A 27,715-nucleotide genomic window follows, 5' to 3' on the forward strand; every position below is an offset into this window, starting at 1 on the left:
AACACATTCTTTTCTTTTATAACACTGTACTGTCAAAGCTAATATTCAAGCATAACCCGAACTCCATCATCAGTTCCGCACCCTCAGAATACTTGTGTACTTCAAAACAAAGAAACGTTCAGAACAAAAACTCCTTTTTGTTGGAAGTGCTGCCTGTTAAAATTTTGAGAGAACACTATGCAGCTCCTTAGGGGCTCTCTGCAGTAGCATACACAATATCACAATACCAATCAACTGTGAAGTCAAGCTATCTGCATTTACTCACAGTGCACGAGATAAGCATTATGCAAGAGACAAGGAATATTTATACATTACGTAGAAAACGATAAAGGATAGAAACTGCATTCATAGAACGGATAATCTGCTTTGTGCAAATTTAATTCACCCACGGTGCTTATCTCCTTAAAAATGAGACAGATAAGGTTTTTAATCCTACTGCAGTATTTTCAATAATTTAGAGTGGCTGTAAATAAGAATAGAATCAATCTACATGGTTTTGATTCCTATTATATATACTCCTAAAAAGAAAAGCAGGGGAGACTTTTCACAGAAAATGACTTAACTGATTTCCATGTTTGGCACTAGCTAAGCATGCTATCATGCTTCTATTCTAAAATACCACTTCAAAAACCTAGAGCATCACAAATTTTGCTTTAATTTGTATCTGGCTCCACAATACCACCTACATTTTATCTACTAAACAGATTGCTAAAAAATTCTAATGCCACTTGATGCCAGACATACCTGCTTGTATTTTCTGTTGATGGTCTGGCCTCATCAGCTTCCAGCTTTCTGTGTGACGAACAGCATAAAAAGACTGAACCAGGAAGACCCAGAGCTTATCACGCAGAGCCTGGATCTTGCACGTAAACCCCTGTGTTCAAGTAACAAATCAGCAGCTGGCGAGGGGCATATTGTCATAGCAACCAGTCATTATTCCTTTCAGAATCTACTTACTCCCTAAGCTAGATCAATGATGTCATCACTTATATTTTATAATGGCCTGGTAGATGGAGATGCTGTTTTTGAAGGATTATTGCCCACCACAGTAATTTTTACAATACTTTAAAACAAAGTCACTCCAAGGCATACTACGGCACTAGAAAACACCACATTGCTCCTTTTTTCCTTCCTTTTTTTTTTTTTTTTTTTTTTAAATGAACCCCATAATAGCTCTTTACTGTCAGCTGTGTCACAACAAGGTCAAATACTCTAGGGAAAAATAATGTATCTGATTAAATTTTCATTGCTTTTACCAAGAAGATCTACAATAGCACCAGATTGCAGTAATTCATTTTGCATTTATTTTTCATTCTGTGCTTGTAGCATCATTCTGGATTTTTATCAGTATGTCATACTATTCATGAATTATCCCCAGCATTGCAGTCAACCACAGCTTAAATATCATTATTTACATTGTGCAGATATACACAGTATGTTACACACATGGAGACTGCCACCTCCCCCCAATCCAAAAAACACACACTAGATTAAGAGGCAGTCCTTGCTTCAGAGGACAGTCTTAAAAGCAAATGTAGCTATGACTTTTACAAAACAGGGGGAAAAGATACATAAAAAGAAAAAGAATAAGCTCTCTTCCCCTGTAAGTTTAAGGTAATGCAACATTTTGATAAGTTTTTTCTCATCACAACTTTAAAGTAATAGTAAAGATCAACAGAGTAGTGGTGCCCATGAGATCTACATTCTTGGTAATACACAATAATCTTTTTATTGCCATAGATGGGGTTTCTTTTTAAAAGAAAAAAGTGTTGATATCCGGTAAACAAATGCTAACATTTTCTGTACTTCCACCAGGACCTTGGATTTATGCAGGTGCTTTTCTGTGTGACCCCAATTGCAGGATTGAGCCATCTGAGCTCAAACCACATCATCTGATTTGAACCATTACATGAGACAATACCAGAATAGTTTTTGCTACAAACACTGCACATTGAAAAACCTACCATCTCCTTCACGTTTGTGGAGTCCAACAACGTATCCACAGCTACAAGAAGCAAGCAGCTATTTTCATTATTAATACTTTTTTCAATTGCATTAAAAATTAGTTCTAGAAGGTCAGGTTTGCTACTCATTGCCTGTGCCTGAGGAAACAACAAAAGACAGCCATTTAAAACAAAAGAGTGTCCTTCATATGCAAAAGCATTACTGAGCAGAGAGAATCTGCTATCACGCTGTGCAGGAGGTATTCCAAAGCTGAGCATCTTCCTTTGTATCCATTCCATAACCCCACCCCTCCCCAGGCATCTAGCAAATCATCCTGAGGCCTCTTGCTAACCGAAATTTTAGGAACAAGCACACTGCGATGAATTTACAGCCACATGCAACTCTAGATTCAAAGACAAAATGTTTTAACATCTCCCTATTTATTTTTTTAATCCTCTATACATATTAAAAAAAAAATCTTTCATGGGAGAAGTGAACCAGCTAGATGACTAGATATGCTCTCATCAGGACCTGCAGCATTGCCACATTCTTGCAGCTCTCAACAAAAATCAGTAGAAGTTTGATTACGAGTATTAGCAGTATACTCATTCTTGTACGTACATGCTGTTGTTCTAGGGGTCTGAAAGCTTTTTCAAAGCTTATATATATACTTATCTCTTTGCAACACAGAAACTGTCCCACTGACTTCACTGGAACTTTTGCTTAACTGAGGCACATAACCTGAGCGCAGTATCAACCCTGTGTATCAAAGTATTAATATGCTTTAAAACAACACTGACCACCTCACCACCCCCCCGCCAAAAACTTTAAAATGACTCTTTTTTTTTTTTTTAATTTTCCATAGAATTGTACTTTAAAGCAAAAATTGAAACTATTTTGATTATTTAGCAGCCTGAACTATCCAAAGTGTGATACAATTAAATTTATTTGGAAGCATACAATAACTTGAGGGCACTTTTACCTGCAACAAAATAGAGAAGCCTTCACTTTTTACTATGTGTAGAAAGTTTGCCACAATAAATGTTACGCATTCTTCTTGTAGCCTAGATGCCAAGGCTACAGCTGTCTCTGTCCATTTCACTTGGGGGAGACTATTGATCAGCCGGTCACTCTCCATCAAAAGGAAAGCAGCATTCTTGTGGTTCTTAAAATAAAAGCAGAAATTAGCCTGTTGCCAAGTAATCACGGAAACAATTGCTGCTCGTAAAATAGCTTCTGTTCAGTTACTGAACGCTTAAACACGGATCCAGTATTGATTTCCCTTCTTTAAATAAATTTGGATTTTGATAATTCTAAGCATTATACCTACCTCTGAAACTAAAGCAGAAAAAGAAAAATCTACTGCTTCTGTTTTGCCTGCTGAAGTTAGGCAGTAAAGTTTTCAGTAGCTTTTATTGTATTTTTTTCAACTGTATGTCATTACCTACTGCACTCCTGAACAAAATAAGGCAAATGTTAACTGGAGAGACTGAATAGAGGAAAACCTTTTAGGTCACTGAAAGATGTAATAAATTCTTAAATAAAATGGGTAAGTGAAAGTTTTAGGTGAGTGTGGACGGCTTGGCATTTGGGATGCATAAATACCCAAGCATTTTCATAGTTATCACAGAATCACAGAATCATATAGGTTGGAAAAGACCTTTAAGATCATCGAGTCCAACCGTAAACCTAACACTACCAAGACCAACACTACACTATGTCTCTAAGCACCTCATCCAAACGTCCTTTAAATACCTCCAGGGATGGCAACTCAGCCACTTCCCTGGGCAGCCTGTTCCAATGCTTGATAACCCTTTCAGTGAAGAAAAATTTCCTAATATCCAGTCTAAACCTCCCCTGGCGCAACTTGAGGCCATTTCCTCTTGTCCTATCGCTTGTTACTTGGGAGAAGAGACCGACCCCCACCTCTCTACAGCCTCCTTTCAGGTAGCTGTAGAGAGCAATAAGGTCTCCCCTCAGCCTCCTTTTCTCCAGGCTAAACAGTGAATCCTTTTGCTTTATTTAAAGGAGTCAAACATCAAATATTTGTCTTCCCAGATGGAGTTTTAACTGAACTTATCCTCTTTGTTGTCTAATGTTTCTCTAAGAAACATAACTGTTACATTTATAGTTACATTTAAAACAAGCAAACAGATTTCCTAATATTTATTCCCCTGGTCTGTCTGTGCCTTTGGTTCTTTCGTACTTGTCTAAGCATTTGCATTGCCTCATCAGCACAGTACCTGAGGGCAACTTCTACTGGCTAACACATCACTTAACAAGAACTTGCAATTTATTGTTATCCACATCAGAATGGATTGAAAGCTCTACTCAACATGACCTAGCAGGTCACTGATAAATTATGCAGTAAGATCAGTAACACTGGAGAAAGCAACAATTCAGATGGATATTTGACACAAAAAACCCTACTGTAAATTCAGATTATAATCATGTTTGTCCCATGCAAAATAGAAAGCAGGGAGGGTTTTCTTCATGCATATTGTAGTTAAAACATAAAATCTGGCCAGCCATTGTTCAACTATATTTTTTAATTATTTTACTCATCTGTGGGCAAAACCAGTTTGCTTCTATGCATATAAGGTAAATTAAGGATTAAGTATATGCTTATGGTTTGATCTTGCTCCCACTGGACTCAATTACAAGCTTTCTGAATTGTCCAGAATTCAGCCCCTGCTCACAAGGCAATAAGCATTTACTCCCATTAGACACTTCCAGTGAAATATAAAATGCCTTCATTGACTTCTAATTATATCAGCACTTTGTAGGAGTGGCTCTAACTGAATTTTACTTCTCTCATTATATTTTTTCCTAACCATTCTAAAGTGGAGTCCACCTTACTTATCTAAAAAAATGGTAATTTTCTTGCATGTAGTTGAGACACCAGGGATAAGTACCTGAACGGTGTTTTAAACTGCACTCCCATTTTAATGTTTCTGCATTCATCATTGTGGCTTCCCAGAGATTTTCCAATCACCAATCTCCTTTTCTTTGCACCTTTTCTTCCACTAAAGAGCTGCCCCACATTAACTAGCTTTTACATTTCCAAGATTGGTAAATGAAAGTATCAGTAGAGTCACACTGTTTAACTGGGGTGTAACTGTTTTACAGCAGAGAAAAGCTGCAGTATGAAAACATACAGTAGCCCCTGCAAAATTCATTTTAGATGTTTTCTTCTTTCTCCCTCGAGCGACCTTAAGCATTTTTGCAGATTGTGAAACACTCCACTGGGAATTCCACAAGTTTTTTGACTGGGTGTCTTAAGAGCTAAGAGTTAAATGATCACTCAGCAGGACTGTTCTGTGGGCAGAAGAGGCTTATGCTTTATTCTTTAATTTTGCAATTCTAAAAGCCTTCTAGGCTTCAGTCCATAGCATACCAGTGAATCTTGCGAAGACCCTCCAGCACAAATTTTAAATTGGTAAAATGGGGACCAAAACACACTTTAGTCCAGACTGCAAAAGTCTTCCGGAGCAGCTGGGTACACAGCTGGAGCAGTACCAAGTACCACAGTGCCATGACTGTTCTGCAAATGCTAGTAGCTTAAAGATAGCTCACGTATTTCAACACAAACTGTAATCGCATCATCTTGATATATTATAATAGGCACAGAAGGTAAGGAAGGCCTGAAGTGGCTTAGGTTTACCTTTAAGCTGTCCTGAAAATGTTGCACAAGGCTGCCTGAAGGGGAGCCTAGAACTGTGTCTACATACGCTCTTGTCTATGCTACACACCTGAGCTAGTTTGGAGATGGGTGGTGGTGTAACTATGAACACCTATAAATTAGAATGAACTGATCTATAGTCCTGAAAACCTTACTTAAAACTTCTCAAATATTTGTACAATATATGACATACAAAGCCATGTATATATTCTAGGAACAACCGAGTATACTGATCTAATATAATGGCAGAACACCTAGTATCTTAAGAGCTATAGCTACTATTTTTATTCTGTTAGAAATTATGCATTCTGGTAGAAGGACTGTTTGGTTTTTATAACCGTGGATACTCTCAAGCTTCTCTTGGTACAGCCACATAGCTCCGAAATCTCTTGTTTTTCACGCTTTCACCAGAATATGCAGTAGCAGCTGCCACTCACAGCTGACCTGCTGGCCTCAGCACTTGATGGGGTAAGTACTCCATCAAAGAAGTCCTGAGAAAAAACAGTCCCAAGCCACCTTCACAGCCCTTTCAGTGAGGGGCAGTTTTTGGCCAGAACCATTTAAGAGTACATCTCTTGAACTAGGGGTATGTTTGGCAGTGTGGGTAGCCATACCTGAGCTATTTAGATGGGATGACAACAGTAACAGAGACAGGGGTACAAGGACTTCAGCATGAGATATAAGAGACATCACATACTTAGCTGTCTGGTGTGTGCTACAATCAAAATCATCCTGTGAATGTTACCTGAGCTAGCTAGATTAAGCTTTGTGTGTGCCAATCCACATTACAGTCACATACATATACAGTTATGCTTGGCAGCAGCTGTACAGGTTCACCTTTAGCTCGTCTATCTACTGTTCATATCTCTGTTACAATTCCGTGTATTTACAGGCTAATTACTGGACCAAATTCCTGTTAACAGGTCTAGTTCAAATCAGTTACTTTTAAGTCAGCTCTGAGGGTAGTTTTATACAGAAACACAATTAGAAAGTATTTAAGTTTAGGCAGATCTAAATTGGAACAATGTAAATATGTGCCACAAAAAATGAATGCTCAGCTTTGAGGGGACCAATTCAGTACTGTTATCTGAGAAGCAGAAGATATGTATACTATACTGTTACTTTATTTTTGAAAAGTCAGCTTGCCTGTAAACAAATGGCTTGTGATCACTGATAGCCAGTGATCACCTGAAGTCTGGAAAAAAAAAAAGTACATTTTTTCCAAATTAGAATATAGGCAAAGAGGAAAAGGCCATCACGAATGATGTATGCCACCACTTAACATAGAAACTGATACAGCAATTTGCTGTTCCTCACTATCTGAATACATAATGCTGCACTATGATGTCACAGCTGTGTTTCATAAACTTATTTTGTATTATTATGCTGGACTTTGATGTGATTATCACTATACTGTGTGCCATGAAGCATAACAACAACGTCTGCACATCAAAATCTCTTTGTCATTTTAATGGGAACTTTTACATAGTATAAGTGTACTACAGATTTAAAATACTATATTTATTATCTCTTAAATTACATTGCACAGCTAAATAAGGAAAAAATTTACATTGCTCTATTTTTATATAAAGCACACTATATACTACTTACCAAAGAGTTAATCAACATAACAAGACAGTTGTTCTGAAGTTCAGTAGGTAAACTGGCAAAGCTTCTCTCTGACAAACATTTTGCAAAATGTTTTCCTACCCATCTGTTGAAAAAAAGAGCCTTTCTTAGGTAAGGAAGATGAAAAATGTTCTATCTTCACTTGTTAGCATCAGCGATACTTCTAAAGTATTGTGAAGAAAAAAAAAAAGTTTAAAATGTGAACATTCTATATGCCAATATAAACCCAATCTTGCAAAGTAAAATAATTTCAACAGAAAGCGGAGAAATGAAAAACATAAACCGGAATTTGTTTTATTTTACTTACTTCATGCAAGCAGCGTATAGGTTTTCTGCTCCCAATGAATGAGCAATAGCCAGGCATTCTAGTACAGGTTGCTGCTTTCCAGGAACAGGCTAGAGTTGTTAGCAAATTATCACAATTATTGCACATTCTGACTTAGAAAAGCTGTACAGAAGTACAAAATCTTCAGTTCAAACAGAAGTACTGTTACCTACCATGGTCTTTAAGTTTGTTTGCCTCTATGTAGAATAGGGAAGTCATCTGCTTCCACACATGTCAATAAAGCAGTTTTCAGCCTAGTGAGCTTAATGCATGAAAATGCTCAACTTTTAAAAACAAAAGTTGTTTGTTTTTAAAGTAATTTTAATTGAACAGAAATATTTTCTAAATACATGCCCATGAAATCTGATATGCAAATATGTAGTACTTCCATATTCCTATTAAGAACAATAACATATACAATGGAATGTATTAAATTATACTCTATGTACATATTGAACTGATCACGTGGAATACTGCTTCTCATCAGTTGTGGTTTACAAGCTTCTATAAATAGGGGGATGATACCACAGGCCTTACTCCCATCATCAATCCCAGTGAATTCAGCAGATTTACACATAAAAATAGGGTCTGTTGAATTAAGCTAACACCTTGACCACACAGTTGTTAAGTATCTTGTCAATATGATGCGTAAGTAATAGAATGAAAATTCTTCTTAGGCTTTGCAGTTCACAAAGTAGCATGAGAACTGACATACCTTCTGAAAAAAATTGCAGTAATCTCTTTTCAAAATGTAGATGGCTACTTCTTTCAGCCCATCTAGCCCGTACATATCTGCAATGCCCAACATGCGACTAAAGAGAAAGCAGGAGCAACAGGAATCAAAAATCATTTTCATATATGCATTTTGCTTACAAGACAATTTACATGCTAATTTCACCTCTTTGTTCAGTCAGAATTTACTGCAGAAACAGATTGATAACCAAGTGTGAAACTTACCAAGTATAATCTTCAAACAGGAACATGTATTGACCTAATAATAATCTTCCAACCACCGGGTCCAGTGTATATAAAAGTAAGCCTCAGCCACTGGCTGAGAAACTGTTTAGAAGACTCTCAGTTTCTCTATTTTAAGGGTAGCAAGTGAAAAAGATATTTGTGCCAGCAGAGTTTTGGCATTTTGTAGGTTTTTTTCCAAGGATTACATAAAATGTTATTGGTGACATCATATCTGAGAATTATGTCCCTTCCAATAATAAAAAGCACAGTGAGCAAACTATTAATTATTTTACATAATAATCAATACCATAGTTTTATTTTCTATATCAATTCATTACTTAAACATTGACATTGGGGCATATTATAAACAATTCCAGATTTTAATTTTAGGTAGATAAGCTTTGAACACCAATTTATAACATTAAGAAATTGTAGTGTTTTAAGATTTAGCGGCAGAGTTCAACAGCTAATATATAAATGGTTTCAGGGCATAATTCACACATTCAGAACTTACTTCACTAATTCAGGATTATGTATAAAACTGTGATTAAAAACTATCCCAGAAGAAAATGCCAACATTTACATTGGTTGCTATATATCATCTTTTATGGATCTAAGACTAACTATCTGCCTTCGCATCAACTCAAATGATTATTTAAAAATAAATTCAAAATATTAACTATTTTATATTATCATACATTGTACATATTCTGAAAACTAAAAGGAAGTTACAGGCAAATTGGGAGTTATTTTGGTATAAAACACTCTCCTGTTTTTCACTCTCCTTATATAATATTCCAAAAATGTCTGGCCCACCTTTTCCAGTAGCTGCCAAATAAACAAGATTTCTTCAACAGCTTTATTTTTGGAATTTCCTCAAGTATGTTTAGGTGTAATTATCATTATATTTGACATCTTTGTTTTATTTATACTACATTAAGAATTTTCCTTTTGACTTTTAACTGAGAAAATACAGAACAAGCACAAACTACAATTAAAAATAATAAAAGTTGACATATACCCAACATCAACTTTGTCTGGGAAGTCCAGAATACCTCCATATATAAAATGCAAGATGACACTCATTTCCACATGGCTTATACTGCAAAAAAGAAAAAATATACAAATAAAGACATGTCCAGAATAAAACCCACCATATTTCTTAGCCAAAGGAAATTGGTAAAAAGGCTGATACATCATCCAGCCGTTCTGTGAATGGAAGGTAAATGGTCTGATAAAATCAAAGCTATTTTCAAGATAACTGCAATGTAAAAATATCTAAATGGACTATATTTTGGGTGAATTTTGCTACTCAGTAGTCTTGCTGAAGCTTTGTAATACTTGAAATCTTTGAAATTAAGTCATAAGCAGACTAATACTAGTATCTAGATTATTTACACTGATAATATGCAAAAAGGATTTTTTTCATCATCTCCAAGCTCTTTACTAGTAATAAGTCAATTATTATGCAACTATATATTTAAAAATTGCTTTAGAATAATTATTTTTAATTCTTGATTTTAGGAATATATTTAAGCTTTTCCCACAATAAAAATACATTTAATAGTTTTACTACAACACTAACTAGGAATGTTGCATCTCAAAATATTTAGAGTCTTTATGCCTAGATTCAGATTAAGAAATACAGAATTTCTACACAGAGTTGTGTTTGCATCCTTGCATCGTCCCAGCACTGTAACAGGGAAAGGCACAGAATGTCTATTTTAAACAGTGGACACAATCTCCCGAACAATACATAAATGTACTTATGTACGTACGTCTCTGTGTGCAATCTTCAGAACTCACAAGTGCTCTGCACATTAGTATAAATGGAATATGGTCATGCAGATTGAGCTAAGACCCTTTAAAACATTAGACGTGTTTAAGCAACAGACATTGATGACTAAGAAGTAAAAAAAAAAAACAACTTGCAACACACTAAGAAGGAAAAACAACACAGTTGTCTATGTATTAGCACACGATAGCCATAAAATCAGAAAGAAAGAGTTTCCCCACAGTCTTGACAGCTGTTATCTTAGACAGAATTTTCATTATTTCAGAATAAGCCATATGTACTTTATTTATAAGTGTTTAAAAAGACAGCATGGAAATCTGCACCAAGCAGAAAACTGAACTAGAGAAAGTAAAATAAGTGGATATGATTCTTAATAACAGAAATTATGAGACATTGGTATGAGAATACACTCATATAAAGACTAAGTACTTCTCAGGAGAAAGACTACTGAAAAATAGGGATGAAAATTTCTTAGCCATATAGAAATCAGTTACAGGCAGAGAAGTGTAAATACCAGGGTAACTGTTGACTATCAGCCTCTAAAATATACTATGTATAGCATAAAAGCTAAGGAATCAATTAAAAGTGTATTGTTTTATAAGGATTAGGAAGTTATAACCAAATCAACAGATAACCTTCCTGATTTTGCAGCGATATTATTACACTGACAGAAAACTAAAATTATGAAAATGAGAGAAAGTATCACTTGGCCAAGCAATTTTATATTAACACAAAGCAATTGTATTTTGCAACACTGTAAGGTACACAGTTCTTTCTGAAGAAAGCTGAGTCAGCCAACATCATGCCTGAACTAAAAAAGCTAACATGTAAAAGTATCAGTTTGCTTTTAAAGAAAATTTAATATATTTCAATTGATTTTTCTGATACTGAAAAGAACTAACCTGGCAGTTTCCAGTACTCTTAAGAACTACACTGACAGCTCCATTATTTTCAGCTCTCACACAGAAACCCATTGCGAACAAGCACACTAGTCAAAATTGTTTCAGTGTATGATGCTGAAATATCATTATTAAACACTATTTAAGGAATGTAATTGTTTATTTGCCTTTACATTGTAAAAATACTCTTATTGTACAAATAGGTATGAAAATAAATTATATTGTTCAGACATTCATAATACTTTTCATGACATGTACAACATGAAGAGTAAAATAGACTGTGAATACTAAAACATACTCTACAAAAAAAAGGATTAGTACTCTTCTGCTGATGAAAAAGACTTCTTCCCTGAACCATCTGACAATATTAACAAATACACTGCACACGCTGTTTCATACTGAAGTCAAAACACTACTCGGGAAATGTATCAGGTTGAAGAAAAGTGTCAAGGCAGATTAATCGTCAGTGCTCTATACACAGCACAGTTGTTACATATTTGCAGTGATTTTAAATTGCCTACCTTTGCTCCCACACGACTTGCAAAGACAACGCTTACCCTTGAAGAGTGATGTGCTCTTGGGAGCTTTCAGCCCAACTTCCACTCAGCATAGCAGCAAAGTAACTAGATCGGGCACATAAAATGGCCCTGAGAGAGAAAAAGTAAACATTATTCCACTAGATAAAAATATTTATTATGAGACTCTTTGATAACATTGACTTAAATCTTTGCCCTGTATGCATTAAGGTGTCATCTATATACTGCATGCCTTTTCTTCCAGTATGTTTGGAATTTCAAAATATGCTAAAGAAAAAAAACCAAACGGTATTCTAGATTTCTCACTTGTTTCTAGTTGACTTTGACATTCACACAGAGGAAATGATCATCACAAGCATTTTCCTTTTATACAATATAGAATTGCAAAATTTCTCTGTTTTATTTACCAAATAACAGTAAATACCCTTGTTTATACAGCCCCATTTTAGCCAAATAATTATATCCTGAAACAAACTTCATACTAACATATGATACAACAATATGATATGTGTTTCCAGCACTGTTTGAGAAGAGCTATCAACTACTTCTGTTTAGATATACTACCCTTCTATATTTAAAAGGCATAACTGGCCATAAAGGAGCTAATTCAATTTACTACTACTTCCATCAAAGATAATAAAGAAACCCCAGACCAGTAGTCTGTGTAGCTCAGTATCTCCACCAGTATCACAGTCTTCAAAAAACCAGATGAGAAGACCTTTGCCACAGGAGCTTCTTAAGGTGGAAGTGGAAGGGCAAAAAGGAAGAGAAGACAGTGGATGAAAACTGCTTTATGATTTCAGCCTTCCAGATTTACACCAGTTATAGTGTTAGCCTTTATATATCTTATCTGGGCTACTGCAGCCGTAGATAATATTCTCATACATACAATTTCTTCCTGACACTTACTAAGCTTCCTATTATTTATAGAATTACTTTATGTCATGTATTTCCTGTGGCAGAAAAAGCAAACTGTTATATTAAGCATGAGAATCCCTTCTTTTACATGTATTTGTTGGCTCTTAAAGTGTTTCAGAGCACTATCATTTTGCGTAGGAAGAAGTAAGAAGAACGCTATTTATGTTCTCTTTTCTAGTCATTATATATTCCAGAATCTCTCATCTCTCTTCCCTCTTCCTGCTTCAGAAGTCTCAGTACTTTAAATGAGGAACTTCTCACACATTCCTCCTGTGATTCATCCAGCAATAATAATAATGAAGCTTTTACAGAATGTTTCATATCTCAGTGCAGTATGTCCACACGTAAATGGGTATTACATCACAACTTTGAGTATGTGAAGTTCTGAATACACACATGATCTTGTTTCTATAAGATACAATAACACAATATCATGGAGATATGAAATACACTATCTCCAATTCTGTCATCCTCTTCCAAATAAATTTTAGTAATGAACAGGGCTAGATCAACTGCAAGGGCATAGTTGAAGTGAATATTTCAAAGACTTATTTAAAATAAGATGGCTACTCAGTAGAATATGGACAAGTATGTATTACCTAAATATACATTGATAAAATTTAAACTTATAAAATACATGGAGATACCAAATGAATTAAGTAAATTTATCTGTGCTTTCCTACTGTCATGGTTTGTGCCACAAGTTTATTACTGAACAAATTGACTTGCTCCACTCAGAGCTCTGTAAGCACTAGGAAGACATAACTTGGCAACTCAATCAGAGCACTGCTGCTCATACTGTGAAGTCTATTGGAAGTTCATAGGACTTCATGAGAAAGTAAGGAATACTGAGATAAGTGGGTGGGAGAGGGTGGGGGCTTAAACTGTCTCCTGTTTGAGAACTTAAAAAAATCCTTTAAAATAAATAAATCATACTTTCACCACAGTTATACCCAAAGTTAGATTTCCCTTATTCACTCCTACTGTTCACATAGTGCAGTACTAAAACAAGCAAGTCTTGTGCCTGTTTCAGAACATCCTTGTGTTCTCTGTGATTTACTGCCATATTTTTAATGCTGGTTAGACTAGATACATTGCTCCAGGCAGTAAGTGGCCTAAATTAAAGAAGCTTTGCTGATGGAATCTTTTTGTTTACTTTCTTTTTGCATTAAAGTATTTGTTTGTCAAGGTTATGGACCTGAGAACATGTCTTCTTATAGTGTAGACCAGAAGAAAAAAACATGCCTAAATACACTACGTTCTGGAAATTTAGTATATATCCTAATTCTGTTATTTAAAAAATAAAATACCCCCCCCACACACACACACTATTATGCCATCTCTTCTGTAAAGATGTTTGTGATGTCAGTAATATAACCCCCCCCACTAGTTTTGTGTTGAGAAAATACTAAAAATAGTGGAGGTTTTTTTATAATCTCTCTCAGTTATTTGTATACTCAAAGGGAACAAAATATAGGCTGTCTAGTTTGCTATCTCAAGTGCAAACAGACTCATATCAAAGGTACAAGGAACGGTACTGATACTTTAATTTGCTTTCCCAAGCTACAAAAGTCCAATAAGCCAAAGTTCTTAAATGGTCTTGAACTTTAGATCTAATAAAGGCTGCTGATAATCTTCACATCTACATGACTGAAATAATTAAAGTAAAATCAGATTCTGTATGCACAGATTCTGAAGAACAGGAAAAAAAAAATTACTACTCCAGAAATTTTCTACTTGTATGGTAATTTTATTCAGCATTAACAGCTGAATAGTTTATTAATAGATTTTTCATTTTCTTCAGAGAGCACAGATTTTTAAAAAAAGGTTAGCAAAGAAAACCTACACAGTATTTATACATGAGTGTAGTCTCATTATATGAGTTTACAATGGCAATCTTAGAAGTGGTAAAAACACAATTGTTTTCACAATAGTTGCCATTAATGAGATAAATAATTTTCATTAGTATCCAAGTATGGCCACGTCACACATAAGACCTAAAAACTATAATGGTTCACAGCTAGATAACAGCACCAGCAATAACTTACTATAGATGTACAGTACCAGCAGCGTTCTAGACTAGAAGGATTTTGGCTGAAAAACTTTACAATAAATACTTACGTACCTGTGAGCTTGAAAATCTTTGCCTTCTATGCAAATATTAATATCTGGACAATAGCACTTCTTGTAGAGCATCATTAAGTCTTCTCCTAACACAGATGCAGTTTCTAGTTTGGAATCACCTGCAGATGGAGAGAAATAGCTATTTTCGCTTTGTCCGGTGTAGAATAGACTATTGACAGTACACAGACAAAATATTTGAAAAAAGAATCTGACATAATGAAAAATTTTTAATATTGCATATTCAAGCTAGAACTTTCCTTGGAAGGTTTTCCAAACCTTGCATTTTTCTTCTCGCTTTGACCTGAAATACCAGAAATTTGACCAATGCTTCATATTTGATATCTATAGAAGTGCTACAGTTACTCTTTCATACAATTATGTAGCCAGTTCATTTTTTCTACAGACATCTGGTACCTCTGCATTGAGGAAAAGTAGACTCTGAAGAAGTTCAGGGTCATGTAGTGCTACATGCTTCTGCCTGAACAGATTTGTTGCTTGATCCTGTCTTACTGACACAGCTGTTAGCAGCCAACACCTCTGGTGTAGATGCAGTTACACATTTCCTCATGTTACTTATTTCATTCACACTTGTAGTACGGAAGATTCTGAAAGATTCCAAAATCCTCATAAAACAACAGTGGAACTAGTGTAATTTGCTAGAAAAGGAAAGGACTGGAGAGAGAAATTCTGCTCTGTGGAAGTCCCACGTGGTGAGGACTCAAGTTTGCTGTATTACAGAGAAAAGACGGGACACAATGCTGATGAACATGCCTGATGCCTGGCAAGTCCTGTCAGATTTATTATGCTACACAATGACTGGGAACCGCTCCTGCCAAACTTCTGCAGCAATTCATTTTTTCAAAGTGTGAGAGAATGAGGTAGACCATAGCAAAGAATATCGATGTAAGCTGTGTTATAACGATAGCTTTAATCTTTGCCCGCATTTTTACATCTGTGTAAGTCTTTGGATAATTATTTAAAAGGAAAAAAAAAAAACCAAAACCCCCAACCAAACAAAAGTATAATTCCAAACCTACCTGCAGTGGCTTTGTTGCCTTCTGCATCAACGACTAGTTCTGGAATTTCCTCTTCAATACAAGATGAACAAGCAATTTCTTTCTGCACAGCTCCACTTGGAGTATTCTGATCAAGAGGTGTTCTTTTGCCATCTTCAAGGCAATTTACATTTGTTTGAGTGTTCTGAAGGGTAGCAATGTTGTTTTCTTGTATTAATTTGTGTTCCGATACTTTTTTCATCATAGCCAGCTCCTCAGCTTCTTTAAGATTTTTATCAGATGAATATACAAGCCTAGAAGATGACACTAAGTTTACTCTTGTAATTTTTTAATTGATCAAAACAAATAAAAAAATGACAATTTTTTGTCTAACAAAGTTCATGACCAGAAAACAAAAGCTGGACTCTACAGTGGTTAATAATAAAAAAACCCTTTTAAAAACTGTATCTCTGGAAAACTTATTTCTGCAATGCTTGGAAAAGCATAAACAAGCATTACAAGTAAAACATAATATCAAGTTAAAAGGAACAAAGGTTTCTCTCCCTCACTTTGCTTTTTTCATTAAAGAAACTTTTGTCTGCTCTTTATAGGTCATCTACTATAATAATCTACTGGCAAAAGCAGAAGCAAGCTGTATCAGTAATGACAGGTGAGCAATTTATAAATCTTAGTACGACCAAGAAAAGGCACTCAATTGTCCTTTAATATCATCAAATTTACAAACCCAAAAATATAAAAACCTTCTAACATCAAGGTTACAAGTACAAAACCATAAGAATAGTATAGAGATGTAGAGTGAATGGTATTAGAGATAAAAATTTTAATTTCAAAGGAAGTGCTTGAAAACATGAAAATTTGCAGTTAAGATTACCCAAGAGCTTTCACTTTGCCCATATAGTAATTCCAGTTTCCCACTTTCCCATCTGTTTCACCAGCTTATTTTTGGCTCAAGATCTGGAAAAGCTAACAAAGCCTGCAGTCTGTGACTGCAAAGATCTCATATTTATAGAAAGATACCGCACTCCAGCAACTTAATGGAGCCTTAAAAAGTCAATGTGAACAGATAACATGCTTTATCAGTGGTTTCATACCATATAGATGAAGTTAGCAAAGTTTAACAGAAGAGCTACAGTTACTTTGGATTTAGCAGACATGTACTTACAGATCTGCATTTAGTCACTCATTCCATGGCAAAGAGGCTTTATTGTTAATACTGGGAACATTTGAGTATGCTATTTGAACACTGTCCTCCAAAAGGGCAGAGAAAACATACAAAGAAATCATCTTCCTTCTTAAGTCCTGTATTTAAAGGATTGAGTTAGGTCGGATTTTTTTGACTGTGTGATACAGGTTCTCGCCAAGAGAGAATGACAACAAACAAGAATGTAGGGAATTTTACTATTTTATTAGATTTTGAAAGCAAGGGCCAGGAAAACGTGTGATACGGGTAATAAAATTTCACATTGAAAGAGTAAGATTGGTGGACCTGCTTTACATGGGTTTTTAAGGTGGTTGTACCTGTATGTGCTTTCAGAACTCCTAACCTGTGAACTTGGCCTGACCGTCTATTCCTTTTCATATTTACAGTGCTTACCAACCCAGTGTAACAATAGCATGAGGCATGAGGGAAAGACAAGTAATAACATGCCATATAACCCTTTAGAAAATTCAAGACCATGACTTCCACACATTTTCCCTGTTCACTATGCTTCTCAATACTTAACATCTGTGTTTTACAGCTCTATGGCAGTAGGACTCAAGAACAGAAATTCAGAGTAGAAATCCAATTAACCTAGAGATTTCAAAATTCCACTGAAATATTCTGAAGTTTTGTCTTCAAGTTGTTTCTCCACATTAGATCTTCCAAGAAACGTCACTTAAAGTCACATAGACAATGCCACTAGTAATTCCAATCCAATGCCACACAAAATCCGATCATTCCCACTTTATCCCTGCATCTTCAGCAGAGGTAAGCAAATACCACAATTACAGAAGTAACCTGGTAACACATACTGAATGTGAAAAACTGCAGGAAGATCCCTACTAAGGGTTTGTTGAACGAAAATTGCCATTCATAACATGTTAGGTTAAATTTGCACTGGAACTTTACTTATTCACCTTTCTGTTGCTGCTGACCTATTGCGTATTCAACATGTAAAGACAGTACAAATTGACTTTGAGGGAGAAAGAAACTTAGCAGCAACAGATACACTGCTTTGCCATAAATTCATTATTTTAATATTACAGAATCACAGAATCGTATAGGTTGGAAAAGACCTTTAAGATCATCAAGTCCAACCGTAAACCTAACACTGCCAAGACCACCACTATACCATGTCCCTAAGCACCTCATCCAAACGTCCTTTAAATACCTCCAGGGATGGCGACTCAACCACTTCCCTGGGCAGCCTGTTCCAATGCTTGATAACCCTTTCAGTGAAGTAAAATTTCCTAATATCCAGTCTAAACCTCCCCTGGTGCAACTTGAGGCCATTTCCTCTCATCCTATCACTTGTTACCTGGGAGAAGAGACCGACCCCCACCTCTCTACAGCCTCCTTTCAGGCAGTTGTAGAGAGCAATAAGGTCTCCCCTCAGCCTCCTTTCTTCCAGGCTAAACAATCCCAGCTCCCTCAGCCGCTCCTCATCAGACTTCTGCTCCAGACCCTTCACCAGCTTCATTGCCCTTCTCTGGACTCGCTCCAGCACCTCAATGTCAATATTCTTGCTTACTTTCTGCCAGTAAACATATCCATAGGGAATCTGGTAAGCTAGGCAACAAGACAACAATCTCCTGGGAATCCTCAGGGTATTTTCAGATAATCTACATAAGAAACCTCAGGAATGCAATTCTATTATCACTAGGGCTTAAGTCAATAAAAAGGGCACCCCTACCACAACTGGGAACTCTGTAAATAAAACAAGTAAAGTGGCATGTTGTTAAACCAGAACTAAGTAACTGGTTTCTAGATCTGAAAAAGTTATTTTATTTGAAATAAATTATTTCCTGTAAAAAGTCAAGGAACCTTGATTATTTCAGTTTAAAGTGCAGCCACAGCCCTGGATTTACTACTTCCAGAAACTCAGCAGAATATCTGTATATTAGAGTCCTGCTTAATACAGACTGTAAATTTACTACTTTGAAAGACTCATGGAGGCATCTGTTATTCTGCTTCACAGACATCAATAATATTTTTAGCAAATCTCTTAGAAATTCTCCTTTATCTCAGTTAAATCCCATTAGATATTATTTCCAGAATGGAAGATGCTGCAGTTTTCTAAAACTTGTTATAGAAAACTTTGCTTGGCAACACCCTTTATTTTATAGGCTCATTTCTAAAGGCAGAGTGAAGTTTTCTAGACTGTCTTCTACAGAGTATCAAATGGCACCTTCCTGGATAAATAAAAGCTAGGGAAATCTTTCATCCACAGCAAAATGCATAGCTCAAACGTTGGAGCCCAGATGTTTTAATGATAATGTAAACCCATCTCTTTAAAACACAGTTACCGTAAGAAACCAGGACCCTTACTGCAGAATTATGATAGGAGTAGTTTTTACTGTTCCAAACCTCTTGAGTAGGCATCATTCAATGTGACACCTTAGCTTAGTAAGTTAAAGTGCAGAAGATTACAAGTCTATAAAGTTATAAATTTCTTCTTTAAATCAGCTAGAGGTATCATCAGGAGGTCTTAGAGCTTGACTGATTTTGAACTAAGTTGTAGTATTTACAAGAAAGCAGTTTTCATAGTAATTTGAACAATCTTAGAAGGCATAAAAATGTTCCAGTTCTTCCAGCATCCCTAATGATGATCAGGAAAGTACTCACTGCGACCAAATAGCTTCCTAGAACATATAAGCAGGATGGAGTTATTTTGTTTTTATAACACATAGCCTACATAAGACATCTCAAAATGCACTTTGAAGAAAAGCACGTACTTTGTGAGTAGTTTGCAGAGTACTAACAAAATGCTAAGTAGCCCAACCAAACTTACATTTGTGCATCTAAAGATTTCATTCACAGTTTTGTTTTTAAAGGTGTCCTGGAGTTCTATCTCCTCTCATTCCAAATCACTTAGGCTAAATTCTTTGGGAAGTTTCTCAGCCTCAGAACTCTCCTTAAGGCCCACCTATTTCTATCAATTGTAGATGCATGACTCTGTCTTGAAAACCATACAGTCTCAGTAGAAGAACAATCATGCATTTCTGTTCTCAGAACAGCCACAAAGCCAATACTGACTAGAAGCAGTAAGACATTTTTATGCTCACTAAAAGTATAAAAAACATGATGACAAAAAAATGCTAAGATAATATTTGGGTCAAAAAAGAATTTTGAGTTATGATCCACTTCTTTGGTCCTTCGAGTCAAGAGGTACATTTCCTTACTGTGGGCCACACTCACTGTCTGCAAGACTGACAAAATCCCAAACAGAAATATTGTATGCCACTAATGACCACGGAAACAACACAAATAGGAAGGGAAGTGAGAAAGAGCAGGTTTTATTTTAATGAAATACCATATTTAAAAGCACGAGGAACCCATTTTTGTTGTTATTTCCGAGAACACCGAAAGTCACTGGAATTAACACCATCATCACCAAACTTTACTGAAAGCTGTCAGGACAGCCTCTCCTATTGTCCCCAAGTAGCTGTTAACTAACTAACTAAAATTTCTCAATGAATCAGGCATCCACCTTTCAAACGCTCCCTACAGCAGCTTTCACTTGCTCAGAGTGAGAGTTCTTCACTGAGAGCCCATCTGGAGAAGACAGTTACCTGCCATCTTCTCCTTACCCACGTTCTCCTTAAAGTTATACATACACGTACACATCATTGATGTCACTAGAGAAGTGCTTTTGAGTTCTTAGACATTCGCTGTTTAAACAGACAGGATCTTGTACATGTTGTTATGGATATGTTGTCTATATGCCTAGATTTGCAGAGCATTAGTAAAGAGATTACAAAGCAGGCCTGAACAAAAGCCATTAATGCCAGGGGAGAAGACTTTTTTTTTAATCTTGGTGTTTTTTTTCTATCACCTAGCAACACAGACTGATTGTTAATGCTAAAGTCTATCAGAAAATCAGAAACTTCTCCATCATAAATACTATGGATAGCATGAAGCTGTCAGCACAGAAGTCTGACACATAGACAAAGGGGAAATTCTGCTGTTTGACAGTGCATCAGTTTAATTGCCCTGAAAAAAAGATGCTATGGTAACTTTAGAATAGAGGGACAAGTAAAGATGCCCAAACAGGATACTTACTTGGTAGTGTAGGGGATAATACAATTAATTAAAACAGACAAAACAAATTATGTTTTTCTTTTATTTACAAGTTTTACAGATGCTGTGTGGTGTTTTCAATAGGAACTTGGTATAGCACATACCAGAACTTCACGTAGCAACTAGATTAGCACTGAAGTATCTTCTATACGCGTGTAAAATCCCATATTATTTTTTTACTTAAACTGTACTGTTTTACTTAAATAAAGCTATGTGTTATCACAATTAAATGCCAAAATAAAAACAAGATCTATTAACTTTTGTTAATAACACTGAGAACGTAGGAAGTCTCTGAACCACTCCCTGCCCACAGTTTTAATGCATTGATGTCTTTAGCAAACGCAGCTGCAGCAAATACTCTCATGCACTGCATTTAATCTTGGTGGACTTGCAAAAATATTTCAGCAATCCACCTATAGCAGTGAATCTTTGTTAGTGCAAGTTAGGCATGTCATACGCACAACTTTTAATCACTTAAGATTCTTCCATTTCCCTTTAGATTTGCTAAAAGAACCGTCTGCTTGATTCTTGCAGCTAAGATGGTTATTTTAACTTAATTGATTTCTTGAGACAAGTATTTCAGTAAATTTCTTCCCATGAGATGCAACATCAACTGCTTTGCTGCCTCACACAGATGCTAATTAAATCTTCTGATTTCTTGTGAAAGCTAAGCATTTCAGCAGAAGAAGAATCTGGCCCTTCAGCAATCATAGTCCCAGAGAAAGGCTTCTACCCATTTCTCACATAAATTGAGTTTTTTTTTCTTGAGGCATAAATCCATGGCATTAAGATACTATGTTTTCCAAAGCAAGATGTTAATATCACACACATAAAAATATGCTGCAACCTGACAGTTTAGCTTCTCAACTTCCTCTAAGAAATTGAGATTAGATACAAACATGGATCAAAAAAAAAATCCAATAAGAAAAAAGACAAACTCATTGTTTCTATGTATGTGGAAAGGAGATAAGGTCGCCATTGTTCCGCATGTGTTTAAAGCCTGTTTTCATCAAAAGAAACAAGTCATCATGGTGAAGGCTTTCTTCCCCCAACAGGATATAGCATAAAATCTAAACTACAAGGTGCATCTAGTATCTTACTTATTTCCCCCCCTCCCATGTTCCTTTCTTAGCAAAGTCTAATTATTCTCAATGCTAGCTTAGCTCATAATTATAACCACAACAAACTAACCTGGTGCTGTCATAACAAACTAACTCAGACCAGAGAATATGGTTGTATGAACGAAAGCCATTAAGTTAGAACAGCCTAGCTATTCAGAGGGGCAAATTCCTTAATCCCTTTACTTGGTAAATAAACACTTTGATTCACAATAATTTGTTCTCAACTTCCTCAGTTTTCACTGTTCACTGGAGATAAGCCTTTACAGAGGATTTTAACTTCCACAATTCAGAATTTATCGTTTCGCAATGTTTAAGACACTCACATCAAATTTCCCATGTTGCCCGTATTTATAGGGCCGAGTTTGTTAATTCCATTTGTTTTGGGAGGGTTGATTTTTTTCAGCTGTATTGCTGATTCCCTTATGTCTTAATGCAAGGGAAAGAATAGTTTTTGAGTATCCGCAAAATGCACCCCCAAGTGCCACAGAAAGCTGTTTTTGCAGTTACCTTGTTTTCAAGTTACATGAATCAGTCACTCAGAGAAGATACTCCTTGCGTGGTAGGGTACACCACATCAACAGGCACGAGTGATAAGAGGATAAAAGGGAAGGATCATATCAGAGTAAACTGCATAACCTACAAAATTTCGAGAACATGGAAGGCACGCTATTCTTCTGAAATAGAATAGTCTGCAATCATAACCCACTAGAGGGGAATGCAGAAGCCTAGATATTAAAGGTAAGATTGCTGAGGCATAAGCGTAAAGGAATTCAGTGTACATGAGGAGAAGTCACGTTTGTTTCCTCCAAAATAGCCAGTATCCAACGGGGACTATGACAATCCTAGCAATCAGTAAGAATAATCTCATGCACAAGTTGTTTAAAGGAATGTTTTCCTTTTTCACTACTTTGATTCCAATGTTATGGAACTGTAACCGGGAATTGTATTTAAAGAACAAATATTCACAAACAAGTTGTGTTGTATTCGGTGCAACTGCTTTATGAAAAGCTCGCATGCAAGAGAAGGTCAAGCTGAAAATAGAGCTAAGCCATCATCTTCTGTAGTGTCAGTCTGATGTCCTGTCATTTTAACAGGTACCCCACCTTCTGGCTTGGTTTTTTCCCCTGCACTCAGGGAAGATTCTGACAGACATGAGCAACAATGAGATTGCAAGAGGTGTGACTAAGTGACAGGTGAAACTGGAACGATGCTATAGGGTATCTGTTGTATTAATAGCAGTTGCTACAGCCTAAAATTTATTCTACAAAGGAAAGGTGTGCATAGAGTCTACAGAAAGAAGTTACTGTCATCATGCTGCCTAGGAGTTTACCTTCAAGAATGTTTTTGTCTGCACTTAAGCTAGATGTAGCATCCTTCTACTGCCTGATACAGAACTATACAAACATAACACAGTCAAAGCCATGGCTGATCTACTTTGAATCAACTACTGGTGCTGCAAATTAACCCCCGTGGCAGTAAACGTCACAATGACAATTGTATTCCTTTGTATTTGATCCATCTTTATTGCTTTTCAACTGGATCTGACTGTCATTAGGTCCTTCTCTGTCCTTCCTTAAATCAGATCCCTTTAATACAAATATCACAAGACAATGAGAATAACTAGATTTTTATTTCTAAAGCTATATTTTTCCAACTGAAAGAGTAAAAGCAGTTTGTTTCTCAAAAGGCAAGATATTAATGATCTAATGATCTGTGACAGACTGTTGTCCTTCAGGGATGCTAAGCTGCTCGCTTTCCCAGGCAGACTGCAGAACTCTGCTTGAGCAGTCATCTCCTGCCATTGACATACTTGCAATTGTTGACCCTTTCCTAGTTGTGTTATGAAGAGTGACAGAAAGCTATGGGAGGGCAGAGTCAATATTATGTTAGCTTCACTGGGCAAAAACATAGGGTGAATAGTGTTTACAATATGGATGCTACACTTCCTGGTGACCAGCAGTTTCTTGCTGGTGTCCTCAGAGAGTGCAAGTATAGGGAAGGAAAAAAAAAGCAGTGTTCAGTTACTCATCTATTTCATGCTGAGGCTAATGCAGAAGGATCAGCTGCAGAAGTTCACCATGTCCTCCATCCTGCCCAAAAATGCTCAGAAGTTTGGCAAGAGGAGCTGCACAGCCTTCAGCACACAAATGACATGTAGCCTACATCTCTCCTGATTAAGAGAGACAGAGGCCCAAAGGAAGTATGTCTCACCAAGATGCATGCCAGATATAGCTTGTGAGAAAAAAAAAAAAATCCCCAAATCCCCACGGAAAGATAATTTTTACTTGGGAAGCTAAAAAAATAGCTGAATATAAACAGGAAAAGGAATAAGATTTTGTTACAGCTTTGATGAACTCTTCAATACTATACTAGTATTTCACTTCTATTCTACAGGGAAACAGTATTTATAACCAGAAAACCTAGAGCTTTTCTAGAAGACTACAACTTTCTCTTGGAAGCTCACCTGCAGCTACAGGTCTTTGTTACAACTCAGCATGGCGATTCACATGCTCCAAGAATTAGGCTAGCTTTCAGTCAACCTCAAGCTGTAATTTACGGCACTGTTTTGGATTTGTGAAGATCTGATTAATTTGCATCTTAACAGTAAGAAAGCACTTAGATTCAACAGCCACAGATACTAGCAGAAGGCATCAGTCCAACAATGAAATTAGGCTCTTTTTGACCAAAGCTGCCTCCTTTCCTGGGTCCAAAGCAGTTCACTGTGATCAAACTCTAGTGCATTCTGTGATGGTCATTTTCACAGAATGTGCTAGCTTAGAGGATTCAAAAGCTGAAGTATCAAACAGCACTGAAGACTAAGTTATAAGAAAAACCAACCATCTTGCAAAATGCACTTCGTACGTAGCTTAGAATATATGGGGAGGTTAATTTGAAGAATCTAAACTCAGATTGCAAGGATAAAAGGTTTATAACTAGATGAGGTGTTAGGAGTTTAAAGGTGTTTTTCAATACCATGCTTTTTGGGGAACATGCAGGACTCTAGGGATCATTACTTGCCTTCCAGCAAACACAGACAAAACTGAAAGCAAGTATCAATGAACTGTAGGCATATTAAGTGCTTAAATTAGGAAAACAAAGGAATGATATAACAGTTAAATAAGTAAAATAATTATTCCAAATAATTATTTCCCTATTTCCAAATTAAAATAATTTGGAATTTTTAAAATTTGCATTATCATGCTTCTGGATGAAAGTCTTCTGTGCCACCACTTACGTGAATGTGAAGCAAATTAATGAAATCGAAGTAATAATGGAGTTAAGAAAAATACAAGACAAAAAACATGCTGTTTTGTTTCTTACCACTTGTTTTGCTAATGCTCCTGCCAGGCTTTGACAGTAACCTAACAAATACCAGTTTATCAGCCTGTTCCACTACAATGATTCTGTGTTTTAGATATTACTCTCAGTTCAAGAAGTTTTCTTTCATACTTCTTATAACTTTAGTACCCTAAATACATATTTTTAGCCATCTGCTGCCTCATTTACAAATTTAAGGAGAGAATGAGCGAAACCAATAGCGAGAGGTCAGCCTAGGTTATATTTTAGGCACTAAACTTAAAACCACCACACCTTCCCCTTCTTCTTGCCAAGACTCTCAAGACCCTGCAAGTGCATACATTTTCTAGGCACATCTTGAATTCATCTGAAATCCCAGAGTGCCTACCACTCTGCTCCTGTGCATACCCCAAAGTGCCACTGGCTCTAACATCAGCCCTGTTTTATAGAAGGTAGGTGGCACCACCACAGCTTTGCTAGAGAAAAGCAAGCGCTGCCCAGTTATTTGAAAGAAGGATTAGAGGTACTTATGGGCAAGGAGGATTGCAAGGTCTGGTGGCGGCACCAGCCAGCGCCCCCGATGTACTTGCCGAAGGTTTGGAGCAAGATGAGCGGGATGTCAGATACATGCTAATAGCTGGCAATGGGAAAACATGCTGGCCCTTGCACCAGTCCCTGGGGAGCAGCCTACACACTGCACCGATGGGGTAGGACACCTCACTCTGGGATCCCAGTTTGGTGGGAAAGCTGTGCGTTGTTTGGCCTAGGCCATGGATCATTAGGACTTCAGTGATGACTACACAGTTTCTAACTTGATGCATCTTCATCTAACTTGATGAAGTCTTCCTAGGTTTCCACATCCATAACTTTTTTTTTTTTTAACATGACACTAGAGTGTTTTTCCTTTGGTTTTTTCCATTAGGTAATCTTGCGAACAAGGGTATTAGTAGGCACAGACAATTTTAAAGGAGATGTTCAGGATTTTTGCTGCTTTTTCTCTTGTTCTATTACAAAGCCTTTACATACCATACAAAACCACGCTATGGTGGAGAGGGTACCCATGCGTTGTCAGCAGAGGGACGAAGGCAGAAGAAGTAAGTAACTTACAGGAAAGTCCTCTGCAGACGCTGCGGGAAAGCTGTAACGATACTGCTTTGAATGGGAAAGCTTTAAAACAGGTGGCAATACTGGGAAGAAAGAAGAGGAAGGACACAGGAGAGGTAGTGCCGCGGCCGGCCCATCAGCCCGAGAGGCGCGGCTGGTGCCCGCCGCTCCGACGCCCCCGCCCGCCGCGGCCGCGCACTCACCGCAGAAAGCGCCGGAACTCCGCGGGCCCCACGCCGTCCAGCCGCAGCACCTCGCGGGGCGGCCGACCCCCGCCCAGCCCGGCGAAGAGCCGCGGCGCCCGCGCCAGCAGCACGGCCCGGTGCGCCCGCAGCGCCGCGTCGCCTACACAGATGGTCACGTCGGAGCGCGTCCCCTCCGCTAGCAGCCTGCGGGAGCGCACCGTTACCGCCGTCTCCCCGCCCGGCCCGGCCCTCCGCCCCGCCTGGAGCCGCGCCCCGGCCCGGCTGCCGCCCCGCGCCTACCTGCCGAGGTCGTGCCGCAGCTGCTCGGCCAGCGCCTCCTTCAGCCGCTGCCGCTCCACCGCCGCCGGGCCGGGGCCCTTCGGCGCAGTGCCGCCGCCGCAGCGCGCCATGTGCCGGCAGCCGCTCCGCTCCGCGCCCGAGGCGGGGCGGGGATTGACAGGCGGTCCCTTAGCGACGACGCCGAGGGGGCGGCCCGCCGCATTCACGAAAACAACGGCGCGGGGCCCTCCTTCCCGCCAACGCCAGCCCCGCCGCCAGCCGCCGGACCATCGCACAAGAAGACGCGGGACCCCGCGGTGCCGGCTGCGGCGCCTTCCCCGCTCCCTCTCGGGGGCGTGGCCAGCAGCGGTCTCCGCCAATGAGAGCCAGCGGCGCCCCCCCTTGCCCCGCCTGGCCCCGCCCTTCCCCGCAGGCCCCCCGGCGGGGGGCGGGCGGGTCCGGCCCTCCCCGCCCACCGCCCTGCGGGGGACGGTACCGCCCTGCGGGGGGCGGGGCGGGGCCGGCAGGAGGGGCCTTCCGGCCCGGCCTCCCCGAGCCCCGGCTGCCGCGGGGAGGGCGCCCTCTGCCGGCCGCCGCCCCGCGCCGGGCAGGCCCCGGTGCCC

General features: G+C 38.1%; 1 protein-coding gene across 3 annotated transcripts in view; it reads right to left on the minus strand.

The window, feature by feature from the left end:
- Positions 1-27,426, minus strand: part of BTBD8 (BTB domain containing 8) — a 38,222-nt gene extending 10,796 nt beyond the window's left edge. Inside the window, exons 1-12 of one of the 3 annotated variants that reach the window (XM_075508383.1) lie at positions 27,114-27,426; positions 26,832-27,017; positions 15,847-16,118; positions 14,811-14,928; positions 11,789-11,878; positions 9,559-9,639; positions 8,296-8,392; positions 7,563-7,651; positions 7,238-7,340; positions 2,927-3,109; positions 1,965-2,102; positions 745-874 (exon numbers count right to left, since the gene is read on the minus strand). In XM_075508383.1, the coding sequence (XP_075364498.1) occupies positions 745-874; positions 1,965-2,102; positions 2,927-3,109; positions 7,238-7,340; positions 7,563-7,651; positions 8,296-8,392; positions 9,559-9,639; positions 11,789-11,878; positions 14,811-14,928; positions 15,847-16,118; positions 26,832-27,017; positions 27,114-27,223 (1,597 nt within the window). In that variant the 5' untranslated portion in view covers positions 27,224-27,426. Of the gene's footprint in view, positions 1-744; positions 875-1,964; positions 2,103-2,926; positions 3,110-7,237; positions 7,341-7,562; positions 7,652-8,295; positions 8,393-9,558; positions 9,640-11,788; positions 11,879-14,810; positions 14,929-15,846; positions 16,119-26,831; positions 27,018-27,113 lie in introns of those variants that run through there. The other 2 variants (XM_075508382.1, XM_075508384.1) reach the window with 2 other exon arrangements.
- Between the last annotated feature and the right edge of the window lie 289 nt (positions 27,427-27,715).

The sequence above is a fragment of the Mycteria americana genome, chromosome 7 (assembly GCF_035582795.1).
Source record: "Mycteria americana isolate JAX WOST 10 ecotype Jacksonville Zoo and Gardens chromosome 7, USCA_MyAme_1.0, whole genome shotgun sequence".
NCBI lineage: Eukaryota > Metazoa > Chordata > Aves > Ciconiiformes > Ciconiidae > Mycteria > Mycteria americana.